This window comes from Prinia subflava, chromosome 11, assembly GCF_021018805.1.
Source record: "Prinia subflava isolate CZ2003 ecotype Zambia chromosome 11, Cam_Psub_1.2, whole genome shotgun sequence".
Lineage (NCBI taxonomy): Eukaryota > Metazoa > Chordata > Aves > Passeriformes > Cisticolidae > Prinia > Prinia subflava.
In genome coordinates, this window is record NC_086257.1 from 8854183 (window position 1) to 8874343 (window position 20161).

Below are 20161 nucleotides of genomic sequence, written 5' to 3' on the forward strand. Positions count from 1 at the left end.
AGGGCGTAAAATCAAACTACTGATGATTTCAGTTAGTAGAAGTCACTTATAAAGGCAGAGTGGAAGGAGCCTCTTTGCATTCTGAAGTGATTTCTTAATGATTTCTTAATCAACTAAACACTGTACTTTAAAAAACTTAATTTCAAACCATGAGAAAATAATATACAAATCATACAATTTCATTAATTTACTATTATATTGGATGTCTTCAGAGCTATTAAAAGCCCTTCAGCAATTTTCACTGTCTTTTCCAGGCTGAAATTATGCCTTTGACATCAATACAGAGAAAACAGATGGATAAAGTAATTATAAAAAAGAGCAACATGATGCCATGAACCAGTTTGTCACAGTTTTACTAACAGACTGGAAAGCACAGGCAGAGCAGTGGGCTGACAATCAGCAAAGTTGTGTTGTATCAAAGTGCCCCCACTCTCCAAACAACCCCCAGTGTCCTTCCTGTGGGAAGCTACAAACTGATAAGGAAGGAGCAATGACAAAATCAGACTAGGCACGCAGGACATTTAAAGGTTAGAAAGACCTCTGAAAGAAAATATTGATTGTTCATGCCAAAAGTCAAGGGAAATATATATACTGAAGGGAAATGTGACAATGCTTGGATCATTCTGGTATATTTGTCTGATAACTTCCCTAATTTTTGTATACAGTAATTTCATGACTTGAGAGAAACAGAACATCTAGCTGAGAGTTACAGGCTCAGATAAACAGAATTTCTCTGAGCTTTGGATTCTGGTAAAGGAGGACAACCCCTCTAAGGAAGATAGTTCTATCAGTTTATAGAGTCTAAAAGTGCACTGGAAGGTGAGTTAACACACCTGGCTCCACACACATTCCGCTGCAAAGGTTTGTAACACACAGGAGTGACCACAGCCCAGCTGACTCCTCTCTGCTATTTTATCCTTTTCGCAGGTTGCAAAGTTATAAAAAGCTGATTACATTGCCCAACCTTCACAAAAACAGGGCATCTTCAAATAGTAGAAAGCTGATCATCCCAACAGGTGTGTGAATTTGAGATTGGAAAACTCTATGGGGAAATAGAGGCTTGGGATACCCCTATATATTGGGATATACGAGATTATCTTCCAAAGGATGATGTTTTCTCTTTGGGTTTTCTCCTGCTGCACTCATGCTGTACAATTCCAAAGTCTGGAGCCTTTGCAGAGGTCTAAGGGATCTAGGAAAGGGATAGGAAAATGAGAAAGATAGAAACAGACCATCTGCATGCAGCAGCAAAAAAAAGATTCATTAAACGTAGGAGAAGCCTACCTCCAAACAGTCTTCCAGATTAAATGGAGGCATGGAGTGCACGCTAGGAGCATTTGGAGCAGTTTTATTAGCAGACTAGAGCAGAAAATAGAAGGAAGACAGTGAAAGAAAGGGGCTGCCCCAAACAGATGTGTATTTCCTCGTATACTTCAAGGATTAATCTTGTCACAAGTTTATGAAATCAGGATCCACAACAATTTGGCTTTTAGAAAAAAATTATTATTACAGCAGAATAACCATTACATTCAAAATAATGGACATTTGTACAAAAGTAGAGTCATACAGTCAGCAGTGAACAAAACTAGTAAAAATACCTCTTCAAAGTATTGTCAGAGGAACATTTTGTGATGACAAAACCCGTAGCTAAAAGACGGGGTGCAAAATGAGAGCTGGGTCCAGCAAGGAGAAGAGAAACTAGACTGAGGTAATAACAACTCTGAGAAACTCATATACAGAGTAACGCAAAGCACAGAATTGTTAAACCCTTTGCTACATTAGCTGACCTTCATCTTCACCATTATACAAACAAACCCCTTCAGTTACTGGTTTTTGGTATTTCTCTGAGGATCTGGCACATTGGGAAGCAATTTCAGGAAGTGCACTTTAGAGGTGCATACAGCAGTTTTCTCTCCAGGTAGTTTAACATTAAAATGCAGGCTTGTTCATGTATTCTTCCACTGTCTAGGAAACAAACAAAAAAAAGAAACAACTGATGCATTATGGAGTGGTACAGTAATACCCATAGAAACCCTCTTGTCCTCTTTAAGGACAGCTGTAGTTTTGCAGGAAATCAGATAAAATTGATTAAAATGCAGAAAGAATTCTGCTTTAACAACACATAACAGAGTGGTTTAAAATCTGATGTTTGAATCATGCCATAGCACAGTTGTGGCTGAACTCCCCACACCAGTGGCCTTTGCACACAGTGGCTGAGTTTCACATGCACAGGGCACAGCACTGTGGAACCTGCTCAACTCCCACAGCACGTCCCAAGCCAGTTCCACCACTGTGCTGCTCCCTTCAGGACTGTGATTGATCCTTCACTACCCAGGAAAAAATAAATGAAACCCATCACATTCAGCTGTTTGCCATTCCAGGTTCAATGGCACCTGTTATGTTCCAAGTTACAAGAGAATTCCTGCAGGGCTCTGAATGAGGGTTACAAACCTGTGTCCTGCAGAAAATTTACACAGGTGCTTCTGAATGAAAGCAGAGTTTGCCACCAGATACTCATTCCAATTTTAAATGTTAGTAGTAGGTCATGTTTCCAATGTATTCCAATTATGTTAATGAAACATGTTATAATAAATGTTTCCAAAGTATTAGTAAAATAGATTTTTCTGTATTTACATGTACATATGCATACATAAAATATAACCTTAGATTACCTTCTTATATTAAAGAGGTATCTTAGATTCATCTTAAACTATTTCTTAATAAACTTCAGCAGTTAAGCTACAGGAAAGCAACAGCTTTATATAAAGAGCCTCCAGATGATACCCGAGGGTTGAATGGAAAGCTCATTTAACTGCACTGCTGTACCTGTTGAAACCAAATGTAAGACACACTTGGATAATTAAGTACCAGAAGTGCTTAGCTGTGTTTTCATCTCCTGTCAGACAAAGAAGATGTAGGAAGAAGAGGTGTTTGCCTTTTGTCCTCCTCTGCCTTACCTCCTGCAACATGTCAGAGTCTTCTATGGCTTTCACTGCAATCTTCTTTGAAGTCTCTTGTACTTCTCCACCAATTATAAACTCATCAAGAATAAAATAAGCTTTCTCAAAATTAAAGATAATATCCAGCTCGCACACCTGCCAGAACAAAAGGCCACAACCACATTAAAATCACTTTTACAGTATTTTAAGCACTACTAGGCCAAAAGCTGTTGTGATGATCAAATATCCTCAGCATATGCACCCCTGTGGCAGGTAGCAGGGTGAAGAAGCAAACTGCATGGTATGTATTAATGAAGCTTCTGCACATATTCTCTCCACATATACAGACTTACAGCAAAGATATTCCACTTATTATTAAGTTCATGCTGGTTGTCAGAGATCAAAGCTGCCTTCCTGGCTCACTAACCTTATCCCAGGTCCTGCACAGCCCCTGTAACATGGGTTACCTGTGTTCACAGTTTCACAGAGCAGGACAATTCCCTGTCAGCAACACCATCACTGGCTTTTTAGTTTTGAGGCAGTACAGACATGAGTCATGGCACGCTGATTTAACTAAGATACGAATTAAGGTAGGCAGGATAATTTCAAAAATATTCATAGAAAAGATGCGTCTCTTGTAGTCTCTGAAGACTTACTGAAAGACTTATTTGGATCTTTTTTAAGTATTTTCTTTAAAAACACACTGATTTTATCTTTTGCCTCTATGTCATTAATTGTTACACAGGATTATGAGACAAACAAAACCAGTATATCTGAAGATGTCAGGAGAGAGAATTTGAGTACTTTAACCTACTTTCAGTTTTTTGATAATTTTCCCTGAAGCTTTCCCTTCAAATTCTATCCCAAGACAGACATATAAAGCATCAAGATTAATTCTGGGTGAGTGGGAAAAGGATGGAAAAACAATCTTATGATCACTTCAGCACTATTTCACAAAATACTCAAATAATTAATTTCATTCTGGATTGAGCACACCTGCAGGGCAAGTGAAGCAGGTGGAACACAAAGCAAATCAGCTGCACATAATTTTGTTTATCAGACAGGAATGAGTTCATGGGAGAAAGTGAAACCTACATTTCCAAAGTATCTGTCCAGGAGTTCCACATATCGATGAACGACCTCTAGTGTCAGAAGTTCATTATCCTGGTCTTCTATTGCACAGCAGAAATACAAACTAGCATACCTGGGGAAACACAAGAAAAAGGCAAAAACATGGCAGTGAACAGCTGGGACCTCACTGCTCTGCTCATCTCTTAGAGGTCATTCATAGACAGCTAATTCCTTCCTAGTCTCAAAAATAAACATTTTCTTTCACTCTTATAGTGTCCCAGAGAACACTTTAGAAGGTCAGATGATTTAATAAACAAGTTATTATTTTAGTTAGAAGAACCAACTCCACCCATGGTAAAGTGGACACCTGTAACACTGGACATAATAAAACAGGCAATAAATCAGTAATAAGTAGTTCTTCCAGGTCTCCTGCACCTGCTGCTATAGCACTAAACTAAATGGGGTTAGTTAAACTGTAGGACAAGCTACCTCTTCTAATTAAAAATAAAAATAAGGCAAAGGTGAAAGGAGTTACACCTCAGCAAGCCTGCTGGCTGTCAAATGGCAGTGTTTTACAGAGGGCCAGAATGCAGGAAGCTGCTTAGACCAAACAAGCTTTGTAACTAACTTGAGCCAGAACTGTATTTTTAAACCAACCCAAGATCTATTCAGCTTGCTGATACTGTGGCTGGAGGCCAACTTGTCACAGCTTGTGGTCAGATGTTTATATCCCTCCCTTCACAGCATGGAACTCAGTTTTTGCTAAATGGGAAATGTTTCATTTACCCAGTGTACTACACATTAAAGCTACATTTGTTTGCTACAACTTTAGAGAACCAACAGACAGTTAGCATTAGGCATTGTGTAACTGGGGACCAGTGATTTCTTTTGAAACGAAATGGGAATTAATACTTCCCAGAGCAACAAATATTTCAAAAACAAAATTTGACAAAGTTATGAAAGTGCCTTGGAATAGTTCCTGCAATCTCCACAGCTGATAAAACCCAGCATATACATCTCACCCAGGCTACTCTAGGAAATTTGAAGGGACAGTGAGGTCTAATGCCTTCCAAACACTAATACCTATTAGGCTACTGCTGTTTTTCTCATTTGACAGACTGTACAAGTATTTTGCACCCCACAATTACCCTGCTGCTTTGTCCAGGGACACTGCCTTGTTGTAGCCAGATTGCCAATGGCAGGCTCCTAATTCAGCCCAGCACCACAAGTGCTGTTTGCTGCTTTTCCTTAAGTGAGCTTTTACTTTTCCTCTTCTAGCATGTGTTACTCATATGAATAGTGATTATACGTTCTTACAAAATTACTCACACCTTTTGTAAACAAGCTTGAGGTCTTTCCAGTCAACAAAACTACTTGTTTTTTGATTGCGAGACAAAATAATCTGAACAATTTCTCGAATGATCTTTTTCTTCTCTTTATCAGGTAGCGTCGTGTACCATTTCTGAAGCCTTAACTTCCCCTGCCGACTGAACAGCAGTATAAAGTGTATCTGGAGTAAACAAAGCAACATGGTTAACACCAGGGCCATGGCCAGGGAAGAGCATTCCTCTGCCTGGCACCAGAAATCACAGTCCTGGCCACACACCTCCAACCCTGGCATGATGGTTGGACATGCTGTGAGTGAGGTTTGGGGGAGGCTCAGCTTGGGGAAGATCTCTCCTCTCCCCTGTTTTTCTCCCAGGCAGCTCTCCCCTCCCTGTGGCACGTAAAGACAAACCCTTTGCATTCTCTCCTACCCATCCTCCTTACCTTGTGCAAACAGCAGCTTTGCTCCCTTTTCTGCCCCTGCATGGGGAACAGGAGGAGCATCACCACTTTGCAGTGGTGCAAGAGGGCATCATCCCCTCCTCCAGCAAAATCAGATACCTCAGTGAAGGGAATAAAGACTTATCCACAACAGGAATAGAGAAATCAGGATCAATGTGGCAGAAGACTAGAAATATGGGGACTGAGATAGTAATCATAATCACTAACAACTCTGATACTACACTACTTCAGATCACAAAACAGCAGGTTCCTGGAAGAGACAATAAGAGGCAGAAGAAACCTTTCCTTTGGAACGGAAACTTGACTAGTTTTACTGAAGAAATCACGATATTATGAAACTCAGACAACTGTAATTACAAAGGACAGACCTCAGTGAGTGATACTGTATTAAATAAAGGACAGTATCTATACTGTTCAAAAATTTCAACTTTAAAGCTAGTCATAACTTTACAAGGTTTGACCTACGATTTTTTCATGTTTAGCATAACCAGTATTACTGAAATACACAAGAGCCAGCTTTTAAATGCCAGTGGGGCTTTGGGAGAAAAGTATCAATTCATTTATATAAATAGTACTATTAGCAGGTTAAAATAACTGACCATAGTGTATATTAGCAGCACAACCCATTCACCCAGAGCATGAATGCAAGACATCAGCTTGAGGACAACATCCTTTTCCAACAGGACATCTGCTAATTGGAAAAAAAAGACCTACAAACCCACCTGGGGGCAGGGGAGGGAGACAGATGTTTTTAATGGTTGAAGACATCTGAACTGCCCTGTTCTTGTCAGGCATCCTGGCTGCTGTTCTCCCCAGTACCAGCATCAGAAGGCAGGGATTTGCAGGAAGGGTAACTGCAGCTATATCCATATATATCACAGGTACACTGCCAATTGTCCATACAGTGACTGGTGGCTTCCTCTGATCCTGGGGGTTCAGAGAGAAGCACAGGAGTCTCCCTTTCCTCCTTGCTCCCAATCCTTGCAAAGCCCTGATCCAGCAGGTCTCTTATCACATCCCACACACCATTAGCCTAACTTTATCCTTCCCTAGAGTTTTTCAATCTACACCCTAATCCCTTCTGCTCCTTGTTTCCTGTTCCAGTTTATTGCTGTACCTATACTTCATCACTGCATTTCCAAGTGAGGATTACAAAGTTAATGTTCACAATCACTATCAAGATTAAACGTAGATTTCTGTGAAGATACAATCATTCCACGCTCTGGTAAGTCTGAGCAGAGAAGTCAGAAAAGTTTCTATACAAAAGAAAAAAGGGGAAAAGCTACTGGATTTTAAACAAAGCATTCATTCATGATTCATAACCATTCTTTAGCTATTGAGTTGCATAGCAGTTGAATAATCTGGAGATAAGAGTTCTGACTATATTGAGAAAGACATTTTAGTGAAAGGAGGAAGGTTTTAGTCGTGTGTCTGTGGCAGGATCTACTGCTGGAAATAAGGCTCTTGCCATCGTTAGTCTAATGTGCTTGATAAAATTACAAGGATTTTGTAGCTGCCCTCTGTTGAGTCCTACAATACTCTCCAGACAAGCTTGCTAAATAAAAACAAGTGTGCTCTGGCAGGACAAATGGGCAGATTACAGTGAAGAGCAAAGCTCCGTGGTTTTGCCTTTCTCTGCTCATATTACCAGCTGGGTTTTGACAGGGGAATCTTCCAGCTGCCAGGGTTACCCTTCCCAGGTGATGCAGGGACAGAACTCACTGTCCATACACTTGCCCACTGAGAGGAGCTGGCTGAATGAAAGGCTGTTTTGCTTGCTGCACACCACATTCACTCCAAAGCCCTTGTGAAGATGAGGGTGTTTTGAAAAGCAGAGCATAGGTTGCACAGATAAGGTCAGCAGGAGTCCATCTAAAAGCCATTGGGTACAGGTAGCTGCTATTTGATAAACAAATTTCTAAAAATATGGTGAATCATCAGATAGGAGAATACAATCAGATTTGACTGAAAATACAGGGAATGAGCCAATGAATTTTATCAAAAGCTGACAGCATGGTCAGGATAAGACTGTGAGTTTTGTGGCATCCTTTGCCTGCAGTGTTTCAATAGGGAAAGAAAATGAAAAGGTATTCTGGTTTAGGGTCAGCTGTTGGACCCAAGAGACCTTAAACCTGTGTGCCTGCATGTAATACACATATATCTGCAGAAGTGCAACCCTATGCCTCTATAATATTAAATACCAACAAACCAGGGAATCACTGTGAATATTACCATCACTTTCTGCTGGTTAGTTACTCCAGGATATTATGTTTCACCTATAGGAAAGTGAACTGCTCTCCACTTAAAACTGCTTTAAGGACTCCACTATTTCTTCTACACATACAGATGATGTCTCACCACCATTTTTTATGAGCCAAGGCAATGTTCTTTGCAATCAGAAAATATCCATTAATGCTCCTAACATCCATAAACATCCATACATGAGCTCCAAAATTCTCATTGTTTGGGTCTCCTGTCCCACACTGTTTCATATGCAGACTATAACTGCGTACCTCACATGGCAATTTTATTATTACAGTAATATATACAGCTAGAAAATAGAGCCTTTACTGTAGCACAATTCTAAATTTTATAGTCTGCAGCAAAATAGTGCACCCTCAAGCCTAGCTACATATCACTGGCCAGCTAAGAACTACTGTAGCAAAGCAATATATTAGAAAGCTGCAGGTACTTTGAAGCAAAAATACTGGGGGGCTTTTCATCTTTTGGTTCTTGTTTTTCTTATTTCTGAAGTCTCTTCAGTGTGAGGAACTTTGTAGGAGGTAAATAATACATTCTTAAAAGGTTAAATGGCTTTCAGCATTTTCAATTTCAACATCCAGTGCTGTTCCATTCAGTTCAGCTTTGCTCTGCCCAGCCCCACCGTCATGACACAACACATTCCTCACTCTCATGGCTCTGTTCATTACATTCCACTGGAAATACTCTGATGCATCAATAAACCTGGTAATGTTGAAGTACTGCACAAACACAAATCTAACAGCTCATCTGTTCCCTGCTCCTTGACTTTGAAAAGGTATTTGCTTTCCTATAGTGCTGATAACATGACAGATGTTGATTAAGAAATTTTTGATTGGTTTTCAGCAGCCAAATGCAAATAGAGATAGATTACCCTGCAATGCTTTACTCATCTTTAAAAGTTCTAATTCCAGAGGAAAACAAAGGCAAATGACTTGCTACAAGCAGAATGCCTTAGAAAGCAGAGTGCTTGGTTCCCTTTCTTACCATCCTAGGGCATGCTGGCTGTGACTATCACCAGACCCAGGGGCCGTGCCAGAAGGGATTTTTAGATCCAAGACTGAGTGGGTTGGGATGAAGAGCACAATTCCTAAGGGAGCATTGGCTTCCTTCACATGTGGAGTCTGTGGAGACAAGCTTTGGTCTGGGAGCTGAGAGTAATGTTATTAGCCTGTTCCACTGAATCAGACCCAACCACCCACAGCACTGTGCAAAATTACCTCCATAAACATTAGTAAGTAATCCAAATGGCTGCATTTTCTATCTGTAGGCTATTGGAAAAATAGTTTGTTGGGATATTTTTTAGATCAAACATTTAAACAGGATTTCTAAACTGGAACTCTATCCCCTTCTCAGGCATCTATGAATCAATTGCAGCAGCAAGTTACTTAACAGACTGACAAGTTATGTGGCCTTCTGTTCTATTAAGGTCTACAAAACTGTACCAGGATAAAAACTACCACCTTTCATTTCAGAGCTATTAAAAAAAAAAAAAACCAACCAAAAAACCCCAAAAAAAACCCCACACACAAAAAACCCCAACACACAAAAAACAAACAAAACAAACCAACCAAAAAAAACCCCACAAAAAACCCCCAAAAAACCCAAAAACAAACACACACACACACAAAAAGCCGCCACCCCACCAAAACCCAAATGCTAGACTTTAATATGAAATAATTTACCAATAAATAGAATAGACATCAAAAATGCAAAATACAGAAGGTTTGCATATTCATGAACAGCAAACACGAGAGAGATAGATGAAACTAACATACACTGTGATTTCTTCCCACTTTCCTTGGAAGACCTTTCCCTCCTTTAACTAATGGGCTGTAATAATCTGATAAACAGCTCACCCAAGCTTGTCCTCTGGACTGCTCCCTGCCAGGTCCCCTTTGGTGCAGCCTTCCCCCCTATTTGGCCATTATACACTTCAGACTGATCAAACACATTATGACTGGCTCAGTAGTTTCAAACTTGGATCAATTTTGCCTTTACAGAGGGTTTAAAATTTAACCTAATCTGCAACAATTAGTACAACTGTCTAAAGGGTCATACAACAAAACACTTGCAGCGGCAGCAGACAAAAATGAATCCACGGGAAGGGGCTTTCCTGGCTTTCCTTTTCTAGAGTAATTTCTCCAGTTTACAGATTAATAACACAAACATGTAAAAGATGCCCCACCTCTTGCAAGGTGATCTCCGGGGGTGTGCAAGAGTCTCTAATTCACCCTGCTGTGAGAAAGAATGTGCGCTAGAACTGCCTCTCCTCCTCCTGTGAGGTTGAAACCTGCATAACATTTGCTGCTGGTTCCAAACCTGTTCTGTGGCATCCGGCTTCCCCATGTCCCTGGGGGAGGAGAGGAGGATGGAGAAGGGAACTCATCAAGGAGCCGCAGGGGGGGGGGAGGCAGAAGAGGAAGACTGCAGAAAAAAGAGCAAGAATCCTCTTTCCTGTCTGGGTGGGTGCTTGGGCAAGGGTTAGCTTGGGGAGGCAGCTCTGTCACTCCAGCAGCTCTGGGCTTACACTCTGCTTCAGCTGTAACCTCCCCAAATTTGGTTAAGAGCCCTCCAAAATCAAAGCCACCTTCATAAAACAGACACCTGAAATTCACATGTAAGTAAAATTAGCAAATTAGGCATTGCTCTCCTTAAGCAGACACCTTGGCAGAGTGAGGAAACTTACTGTTTTCCTTAAAAACTTGCTGCAGGGCAACAGACAATACAGGACATGCTAATCAATGAAAATTCCCAGACCACATAAAATGGGAAGTGAGATGAAAATCCAGACCTTCAGTTGCCAACAGAAGCCTGGGGAAAACCAGACTGACTGGCTGTACCTGGTGGAGAGGAAACAACTTGCTTTTAAAGTTCTTTTTAACTTATTCTGATCCCCCTGAAGTCTGTTTGATCTGCTGCCACTGTTTCACTCTAATAAAGTTCATATTCTGCTTCTGTTTTACTATTTTTCATTCTTTCCTCTGACATGAAAGACTCTATTTCCCAACATAGACAGCTGTCCAGATGTTTTTATCAGTACAAATTTTTACATCACAACTGAAAATGAACAAAACATACTTCCATTAAATTCTTTTTAAAAATATGAACATTCACATTGTTCTAGCCATCAGCTTTTTTTTTAATCTCCAAAACATTTAAAGAATAAAAAAATCCTTTTAGTTTTTTCTTTGTTTAGTGAGGTTTTTTCTGTTTTATTTTGGAGGGGGGGAAGAAACTAAATTCTGAAATTTAACAAAAAAAATTGTGAACACACGGCTGGTTTCGAATGCCAGGTGTTTAGGGTGAAATGAGAAAGATGTACTGGACAGATCTACTGACCTATTGACAATCTACCCACATAAGGAGAAGACAGAATACTAACACACTCAAGTACAGGTATTTTGGTATTCTGCTGTTACATGAAATCCCATCTGGCTACTGACCTTTAATACACACTCTGGGGTTTCAGACACTTCTAAAGCAAATATGTAAAATTCAAAATAGACTATTAAAATATTAATTTCCTTACTTGTTTACTCTGTCACTAAAACATATATTCACAGCAGCACAGGAGCTGCCAGATGTTTGTTAAACACAGTTGGTTCTCAGCTTTAAAATTTCAAACATGTACTTAGTCTGCATGATGTAAGCAGATAGGAAAAAAGAAAATACGGACAAACCCAGCAACATAGAAATCCTGAAGCTGTGTACTGGTGCCTACCTGGCACAGGATTCTTCCTCACTTAATCTCCATTAGGAACATTTCTGAGCAATTTCCCCTAAACAATACATCCAAAGTCCACCCAATAAAAGCTGTGCCAGATCATTACAGGCACACGTGACCATAGTTACACATTGATTTTACGCTTTTCATGATGCAGAAGCCACCCTTATCTTATTACCAAAGATTTTAAATGGACCAGCACACCAGCATTTTAAGGATATTTATAACATATGGTATCGATCCGGACAGCAATAACCTTTCTGATAGCCTCACTTGAGTTAAATAAAACTATAATCAAAACAGTATAGCTGAACTCACGCTGCTCCCTCCTGATCCCTAACTAAGGAGCAGAAAACAAAGCTCAAGGAGCTTTCTAAGTGGCCCAAAAGTGCCCAAATTCCCTCTAGCTCTGCTCCCGCTTATCTCTACATCCAACAGGTTGAGTTCCCCCAGCCTTGGCTCATTCCTCATGAACTGGTGGCACTCCTTCGCCAGTGCCCTCCCTACAGCACAGGCATGGAGTGGTGACATTCCTGCCCGTGTCCTCCCTACAGCACAGGCATGGAGTGGTGACATTCCTGCCCGTCCCCTCCCTACAGCACTGGCATGGAGTGGTGACATTCCTGCCCGTGTCCTCCCTACAGCACAGGCACAGAGTGCTGACATTCCTGCCCGTGTCCTCCCTACAGCACAGGCATGGAGTGGTGACATTCCTGCCCGTGTCCTCCCTACAGCACAGGCACAGAGTGGTGACATTCCTGCCCGTGTCCTCCCTATAGCACTGGCATGGAGTGGTGACATTCCTGCCCGTGTCCTCCCTATAGCACTGGCATGGAGTGGTGACATTCCTGCCCGTGTCCTCCCTATAGCACTGGCATGGAGTGGTGACATTCCTGCCCATGTCCTCCTTGCAGCACAGGCATGGAGTGGTGACATTCCTGCCCGTGCCCTCCCTAGAGCCTGTGCCTCCTCCTGGCAGGCTGGGCTGTCCCAGCGGATTTCCCGCACTGCTCTGGAGAGCAGAGGCAGCACAGCTTTCCAAAACAGCCCCAAAGGGGCAGACGCAGGCAATGCCATCCAGTTGTTACAGAGGATCATCACTCTTAATTTTCTGAAATTTTTCTTCCTGCAAGTGGAATTGCTGCAGTTTTCAGGTAATAAGCAGGCACAGGCCCAGGCTGGAGCTGGCATGAAAGCTGCTCAGGCCGTGCCATAGGAGAGCAGGCCAGGGAAGCCACCCCACGGCCCCTTCAGTGCCACCACTGCAGACACAGCACGGATGAGAGCTGGCTGAGCTCACAGAAAGCAGCAGTTTGAAGAGGCTTGAAATAATTATTAACTAGGTAATCACATCCCTCCTGCCTCCTAGGCTGGGCTCTTAGAGGTGTTTTTATTTGCTTACATGCTTTTGGGAGGCAGAGAACACCTTCATTAGGTTACTATAAGGAGGAAGAGACCATGGGAGAGGCTGAACAAGCTGCTGAGAGCTACTCCTAATTCACTACAACCCCAATGCACTTTACAGGCACAAGAAGCTATTTTTCCAGCCTATTCCTTGAACTCCAAGTGAAGAAACAGAGCTAAAATCTCACCCAGTGGATTCCAGCAAAAGGTGCAGCTCTTTTAGTTTCATTTCCACTTTGCCTTATCAGTTATTTGCAAAGCCCTGCTACATGAAGGCACTGCAGTGCCCTTCCCTTGCCTCTGACCTCTCCAGGAGGAAAGTTAAAAAAAAACCTTTGCTCTGGGAGAGGGCAGGCACACCCAGATGGTGACAAGCTAACCTGGCTCCTCAGGCAGCTGACAGACACTGCTCCAGCCTGGGGATTCCCATGGCTGGTGGAGCAGGAACAGTGCAGGTTGGCAGCAGCCTCACACCCGTTCCTCCAGCTCCCAACAAAGATGCTCACAGAAAACCTGAGCTCCAAAAGCACCAAAGATACATGTGAGTTCAGATCATGCTTATAACTCTGAAAGAGCACAGAGTAATCTTTTGGAAACACTGAAGCATTTAATTTAGGCGTTTTCAATTGAGAAATTCTCGATTTTCCCTTCTAAAATTTTTTCATTAAGGTAAAAAAACAACATGGATTTAACCTAAGCATAAACATAAAAGATGCAACCACTGTTTATAGCAGGAAGGGCCAGAGCAGAGAATCTTCCAAAATGCTTTACATGTTGGCCCAATATTCAGCCTGTAGAATGAGAAAGGATCACAGATTCATTCTATTTATCCAAGTCCTGTCATGTGACTTGAAAGAAAGGAAATGCCTGAGGTCCTGCCTCTTTCCCACCCCACCTCCTAAGCCCAGACGCTGTGGAGAATTTCATGCAGCACTTCCCACAGCTTCCCTAGAGCTCAGAGCACACAGGCACTCACCCAACCCTTCACCTGCTCTCCTTCCAGCACACAGCCTTGCACGACAAAGGACAAAAGCACAACATGCTACATTTCTGCATTTTACTCAAACAACAGTGAGTCTGTTTCTCATTCCTTTGTAGTTTGTGCCCATCACCTACCCCAGGGGACTAAATAGAGGATGGTAACCACAGAGCTCCTGTGCTGGTTAACAAGTCACTGAAAACTGCAAGTGTCTGAGCAAAACTATCCCTAAGCTCCACAGGCAAGGTAACAACAGGCATTTACTGGTTAGAGAAGAGGGATTTTAATACCCTCCCTAACAGGTGAGAGCAGATGGACATCCTACATAAACTCAGCAAGCTAGAGAAGAAAAAAACACTGGTGCATAGAGTACCTGGGGTTATGTTTGTAATACTGAGAATTACATATAAGACATTCCAGGCCAGACTGGCATGTCTGGCCAGAAAGGCACGCCAAGCTTGTCTTCAAACACAGAAATGTAAATTGCACCTCCCATCCTACCCCAATGCATCTGAATGCTGTATTCCTACTCCCAAATGAAGTGCCATGCTTGCAGGACTGGATCCTGCAACTCCCTCTCCACATTGCAACATCTGTAGAAATGCAAAGGCCCAGGGGTGGCTACTCAAGAAAGCACAGAGCCAATGCAGCCAAGAAAATGCAGATGACAGCCTGCAGGAATAGGACAGTAGGCAAATGAATGGGCAGGGATGGAAATTAGTAACTGGCACATGTGACACAGACAGAGTTCTTTTGACACAAGCAGTATTGTTTTAATTTAGGCATCACTAGCAAGACCATGACTGGCTCACAGAAATGCCTGATGTGGATGCCAAAGCATAAATCTTGCAAACACTTGAGGGAGGGGCAGCTCTATCTGCCCTCCCTGACTCACCAGGTTCCTCAGTACTTTCATCACATTGTCCTTTTGTGGCTCTTGCAGGTAACTTATGGCTTCAGTAGGTCCATGGGATTGTTTATAAAGCATAGGATTCTGAAGTGACTAAAGACATGGAAAAGCAGCAAAATCTGTCATTTTCTTGCCTCATGACAGACCCAGCTGCCCATTATCCCTCCAGTCCTCTTCCTGCATTTGCCCACCCTAAATGCCATCCTAAATGTATCTCTAAAGTCCTCTAGGCATTCCACATCCCAGTAACTCCGGGCTCTGACATGCCTACAGTTTCCTTATTTGTGAGTGAAAAAAAAATATATATATTTTAAAAAGCAAGTGTTATTCCTGCATGGCCTGAGCGGGCTCCAGTATTAAACAGTGACTGTCATGGTCATTGGCACTCCAAGAAGGAACATCCAGAATTGCCAAGTCAGAGCTTACATGCTTCCAAAGAACTGTAAAAACATTTTTCCTCACAAATCCTACAGAATGCTAAAGGCGAACTGAATGACAGGGAGTAACAGAGTGCCAGATTATGGATCAGCCCCTGAGCTCTACTCTGATCTAAGCAGCTTTCAGAAGGGCACCAGCATAAGGAACAGGGCATGTGTAAAATCACTCTGGTAGTCCTATCTCCAAGAATCACAGGTTTAAGAATTACAGGACAGAAAGTGCACCCAGACAAGCCACCTGTGGCCCCACTCTCTATGAACTGTCCAGCCACTGGGACACCCACAGCACACTCAGCAGTGGTGTGAAAAGTCATCTACACTGTGTGAAAAAGTATTCCCATTTATTTTTTATACATTTAAATTTCACAGGATGTACCCTGACTCTTTGTGTAGCAACCAATCTTTACACTGTTCATGATTTCACGTTTTTCCATCACTTCCCCTGCAGTCACCTCTTTGCAAGCAAAGTCTATCAACTCAGGATCTTCTAAACAGGATGTCATTCCATTGCCATTATGTACTACCACAGTAAAAGTTCACTACAAGACAAATTAACAAGGAAACACCACATGAACGTTTTTTGTCATGTAGCATAAGAACTGCTGTCTTGAACACAGACTAATTTATTTGTCATTTTCTCTCCTCTCATCTGTTCTAATCTGTTGCCCTTCTTGTCTTTCAGAGGTAAATGCCTAGAGGCAAAGTTCAGTGTCTTTGTGAGGCCCAATACACAGCTGTATCATGAGTGGAAAATAAGCAGCCATTCTTAGAACTGTAAATAGTAAATTCTCTGCAGCACTGAAAACATTTTCTGCAGATCTATGTCCTTTTTCACATTTAAGAGCATTGAGAGTGTTGTTGAGATCAATATTCAGAAGAGCTGAGAGTTCATGTCCAAACACTAGGCAGGTGTCAGCTGCAGTCACAGCAACGAATATTTCCACCCCAGCTTCTAGATCAGTGACTGGTTATCAAATGTCTTGCTAAGTGGAAACAGTGCTTGCCAACTCCTTTTCTATTCAGGCCAAGTACACTTTTAGAGCCACTGTGCTCAATGGGATTATTTTGATCTTTCTCCAGGGTTTCAGATCATGCCCACAAGAACTAATTTGTCTCCCTGTAGTGATGAGCAGCTCAGGTAGGAGGGAATCAGACCCTTTACTATAAAGGCACCAATTCTGCATGCAGAGCTATGCAAGCAGAGCCCTGTATTTATTCACAAAAGTAATACTGATAACACTGAGGCAGCAGTAGGATCCAGGTGTTGCAACACTTACAGGCACAAGAGACTCCAGCAACAAATGTCCTTGGGGAGAAGTATCTTTTTCTCCTCTGTGCTCTCTCCCCACTCCTTGACTTTCTTGAGACAGCAATCCCTCATGACATGTATCTCTGCTGCACCCACATATGTCAGGAAGTAGAATTCAGTCTTTCTAAAAAGTCATTTTTTAAAAAAAATACGTCACAAAGCACGAGCTGGGCATAAAAGCTGTTTTTCTCAGCTGGATATGAAGTCAGCTTTGCTAAACAGACTCTTCCCTGAAACCTCCCTGGAAATTTACATAGAGCAAACGACTGGAACAACCCTCTCGCTAATACACGGTACCACTTGCACAAGCATCTTTAATTCCATCTCAAAACACAGAAAAGGTGGCAAGCACAACTTCGTCATTCCAAAACAGAGGAACCAGTTGATGGGAAGCTTAAATGACCTGTTGAAAGTTCATCACTTGTGAGCCTGGCTAAGGCTTCTTCTTGGTTTGTAATCCAGCAAACCCTCTCTTCTTGACTGCTAATCGAGTGTTAACAACCCCTTTCCAGAGACTGGATGCCAGAGGAACTTAAAGCTAGAGTTTCTTGACAAAAAGCACTGTTTCATCAGCACCAGATCCTCAAGAGAAGAGCGGGGTAAGGCTGACAGCACTAACATAATGCAGTAACACCAGCAAGTGTTTGTACTATGGCCTCAAAAAAAGGAAAAATAAAATTCTTACTTGTATGAATGCACACTCACCTTGTAAAATTCTAACCATCAATACAGCAGCCAGACTCCAAATCGTCAATAAGCAGCACTATTGTCAGCAGTGCCCCCCTGGGACTATCGTGAGTGCTTTGAAAACTGGCATTTGTGAAGTACATGCATCAAGGAGAGTTCTGAGATCAGATTCCCTGAAATCAGCTCCCATATTTACTGACCTTCAAGGGCAAAATAGGAACTCCGGTTGTTTACATAAGCTTTACCAGAGGGAAGCGGGTATGTAGGGCTGTCTCAGGGTGTAACCAGAAAAGCTACGTCTCTACAGAGACTTAAGGCGTGGAGACTGCATTGCCATCTGTAAACTCATTACTGTGCGTATTCTATTTGCAAATATAATGACAGGTACACCTTTCTAAACACAGGAGACTAACGCATATTTAGCATGCTGGCTAAACCACTAAAGAGAAACAACACAGCTCTGCCTTTGAGGATAGAGACAAACAACAGCACTTGGCCTCGACTGAAGGAGTTGAGAGGCTTCTGTTCAGCTGCACTGCCAGTAACTGGTATTACAGGTGCACACAATGGGCAAATTGTGCAAGACAGCAGCTCGGGGCATGCCTGTAGAACCTGCCTCAAGCCTGAATTATCAAGCAGTGAGATGGTTTCTCTTTTAAGAGGCACCATGGACCATCTGACTACTTGGGAGCCTGCAGTCTCCCCTGAGGAAGATCTAGCCATTGTTCTCACGATGTTGGCCATCATTCTTAACAGAGGAGAGCATCCACAGCAACCTTTTCTGATCTCAGCAAACCAACACCAAGCGCAGCACTGGGGAGGCAAAGGGTCTCCCTTTCCGGAGCCTGCCCGTCAGCCCTTTAACCCGAAGGGCTGCTGCCCCTTCCAAGCTCAAACAAGCCACCGCCAGCCCTGGAGCGGGGCGCACAGTGAGACTGGCGACCGACAGACAGGAGCAGAAGCAGACCCATGCACTCTCTCCTGATGCATTATTACTGATGGAAAGGTGCGGCCGAACCCCGCAAGCCCCATCAGAGCCGGCGGTGGTGCAGAAGCGCCCGGGCTGGCGGTAACGCTGCACTCCAAGCCCTCCACTTACCTGACAACAGGGAATACACCTGGGGAAAAGCTCTTCCCAATGCTGCCGTCACAAGAAAACCCACTGCCCAACACTGACCCGCTTTGCCACCAGTCAGCCTAAGGACAGACAGATCCACACGCAACCTCACTCGATCCTTCTCCAGGTATTGGAGCCGACTTGCACCGCAGCTCCTCGAGTTACAGGAAGACTTTACAAAACCTCTCTGTGACATGCCTTGTTTTCCTGGTTGTCTGCGAAAGGCTCTCGGCGTGACCCAAGCTCATCCCGAGGGTCGGAAAACAAAACGGAAAAGAGCAAAACTTTCATTTCCCCCGAACAGGTGCAACCCTCGTCGGAACCCGCCTGGCAATGGCTCTCAGCGTGCCGGCGCAGCCGGTGCCGAGGGGCGCGGGGCAGCCCCGCTCCCCCGGCCTCGCTCCGCGCCCTGACAACGCGCCCGTCGAGGGGCCGGGGGCTCCGGCGGGGCACGGGGGGCTGCTCCCGCCCGGCCCGGCCCGACCCCGCTCGCCCCGCTCACTCACCATGGTGCGGCGGCTGGCTGGGAGCCGGCCCAGCCCGGCCCGGCCGCCTCCGTCCCGCCCGCCCCGCTCAGGTGAGGCCGGGCCGCATCGCGCCTTCCCACAATGCCCCGAAAGGGAACTCCCGGCGCCTCCTGCCGCCGCCCCGGGGAGCGCCGCGGGGCACGGCCCGGGCACGGACACGGACACGGCCCGGGCGGGGACACGGGCACGGGCACGGGCACGGGCAGGCTCCACACACCGCCACCCCGCTGCGAGGGTGCTGACGGGCCGGGTGTGCCGAGCCCCGGCCGCACGGGGTGAGCGCACCTGCTGCCCTGTACGTGCAAAAAGGGCACCTTTATCACCCCGGCATACCCGACATTAATAAAGCGCAGTTCGTGCCATCCACTGGCTCGAGCTACTCCCCTGTCAAGCATTCATGCCCTAAAGACACGGGTAGATCTACAGACATGATTGCTCTGCAGCCCATCTCCATCAAAATGGAATTCTGATAGTTTAAATGCCTTCAATGGCTGGGCTCTGCTCATCGGTGCTTTGTGATGCAGCTGGATGAGAGCGCAGCACAGCAGCAAATCCCTGTAACCTGTGGCAAGGATTTGCTGATAAGCAGCTGGTGCCAAAAGAATGTGTGACATCCACAGACCCAGCACTTGAATCAAAATCTCTAAATCCAGGCCTGAGGCTTCTCAGACTTGTAGGAGGAGTCTGATCCAGATGCAAACTACCACACAGAGCATAGTGAGAAGACTTAGCATGCTCGAGTCCGATATCTGTAGTTTAAAGGAGATGCATCTCCCCGAGCACAGCATGCATCAGTCCAGGATATGGATGCCAGCTGCTCAGGCAGACAAGAGCTGTGCCCTGCTGCTGGGTGCAGTGAGCCCACAGTGAGGAAGGGAAAGAAATCCAAAGCGGCTTGGGGACTTCAGGGATCCCTGTGGTGTCAACAACAACTTCTCTGCAGCCTCTGGCTTCAGAGAAGGGAGAGAGATCCCTGGCCAAAAGCAATTGTGCACGTACCGCTGAGA

The 20161-nt window shown here is 43.9% G+C and overlaps 1 protein-coding gene across 2 annotated transcripts; it reads right to left on the minus strand.

The window, feature by feature from the left end:
- Positions 1-1481: 1481 nt before the first annotated feature.
- AP1S3 (adaptor related protein complex 1 subunit sigma 3) lies at positions 1482-19353 on the minus strand. 2 transcript variants are annotated; one of them, XM_063408342.1, is made up of 5 exons: positions 19134-19353; positions 5342-5520; positions 4035-4143; positions 2958-3095; positions 1482-1965 (listed from the first exon to the last, which is right to left on the minus strand). In XM_063408342.1, the coding sequence occupies exons 1-5, from the start codon at positions 19134-19136 to the stop codon at positions 1930-1932; spliced, it is 465 nt and encodes a 154-aa protein (XP_063264412.1). In that variant the 5' UTR covers positions 19137-19353; the 3' UTR covers positions 1482-1929. The 2 variants fall into 2 exon arrangements, with proteins under 2 accessions (XP_063264412.1, XP_063264413.1); XM_063408343.1 differs by lacking the exon at positions 19134-19353 and adding an exon at positions 18826-19125.
- Positions 19354-20161: the final 808 nt, after the last annotated feature.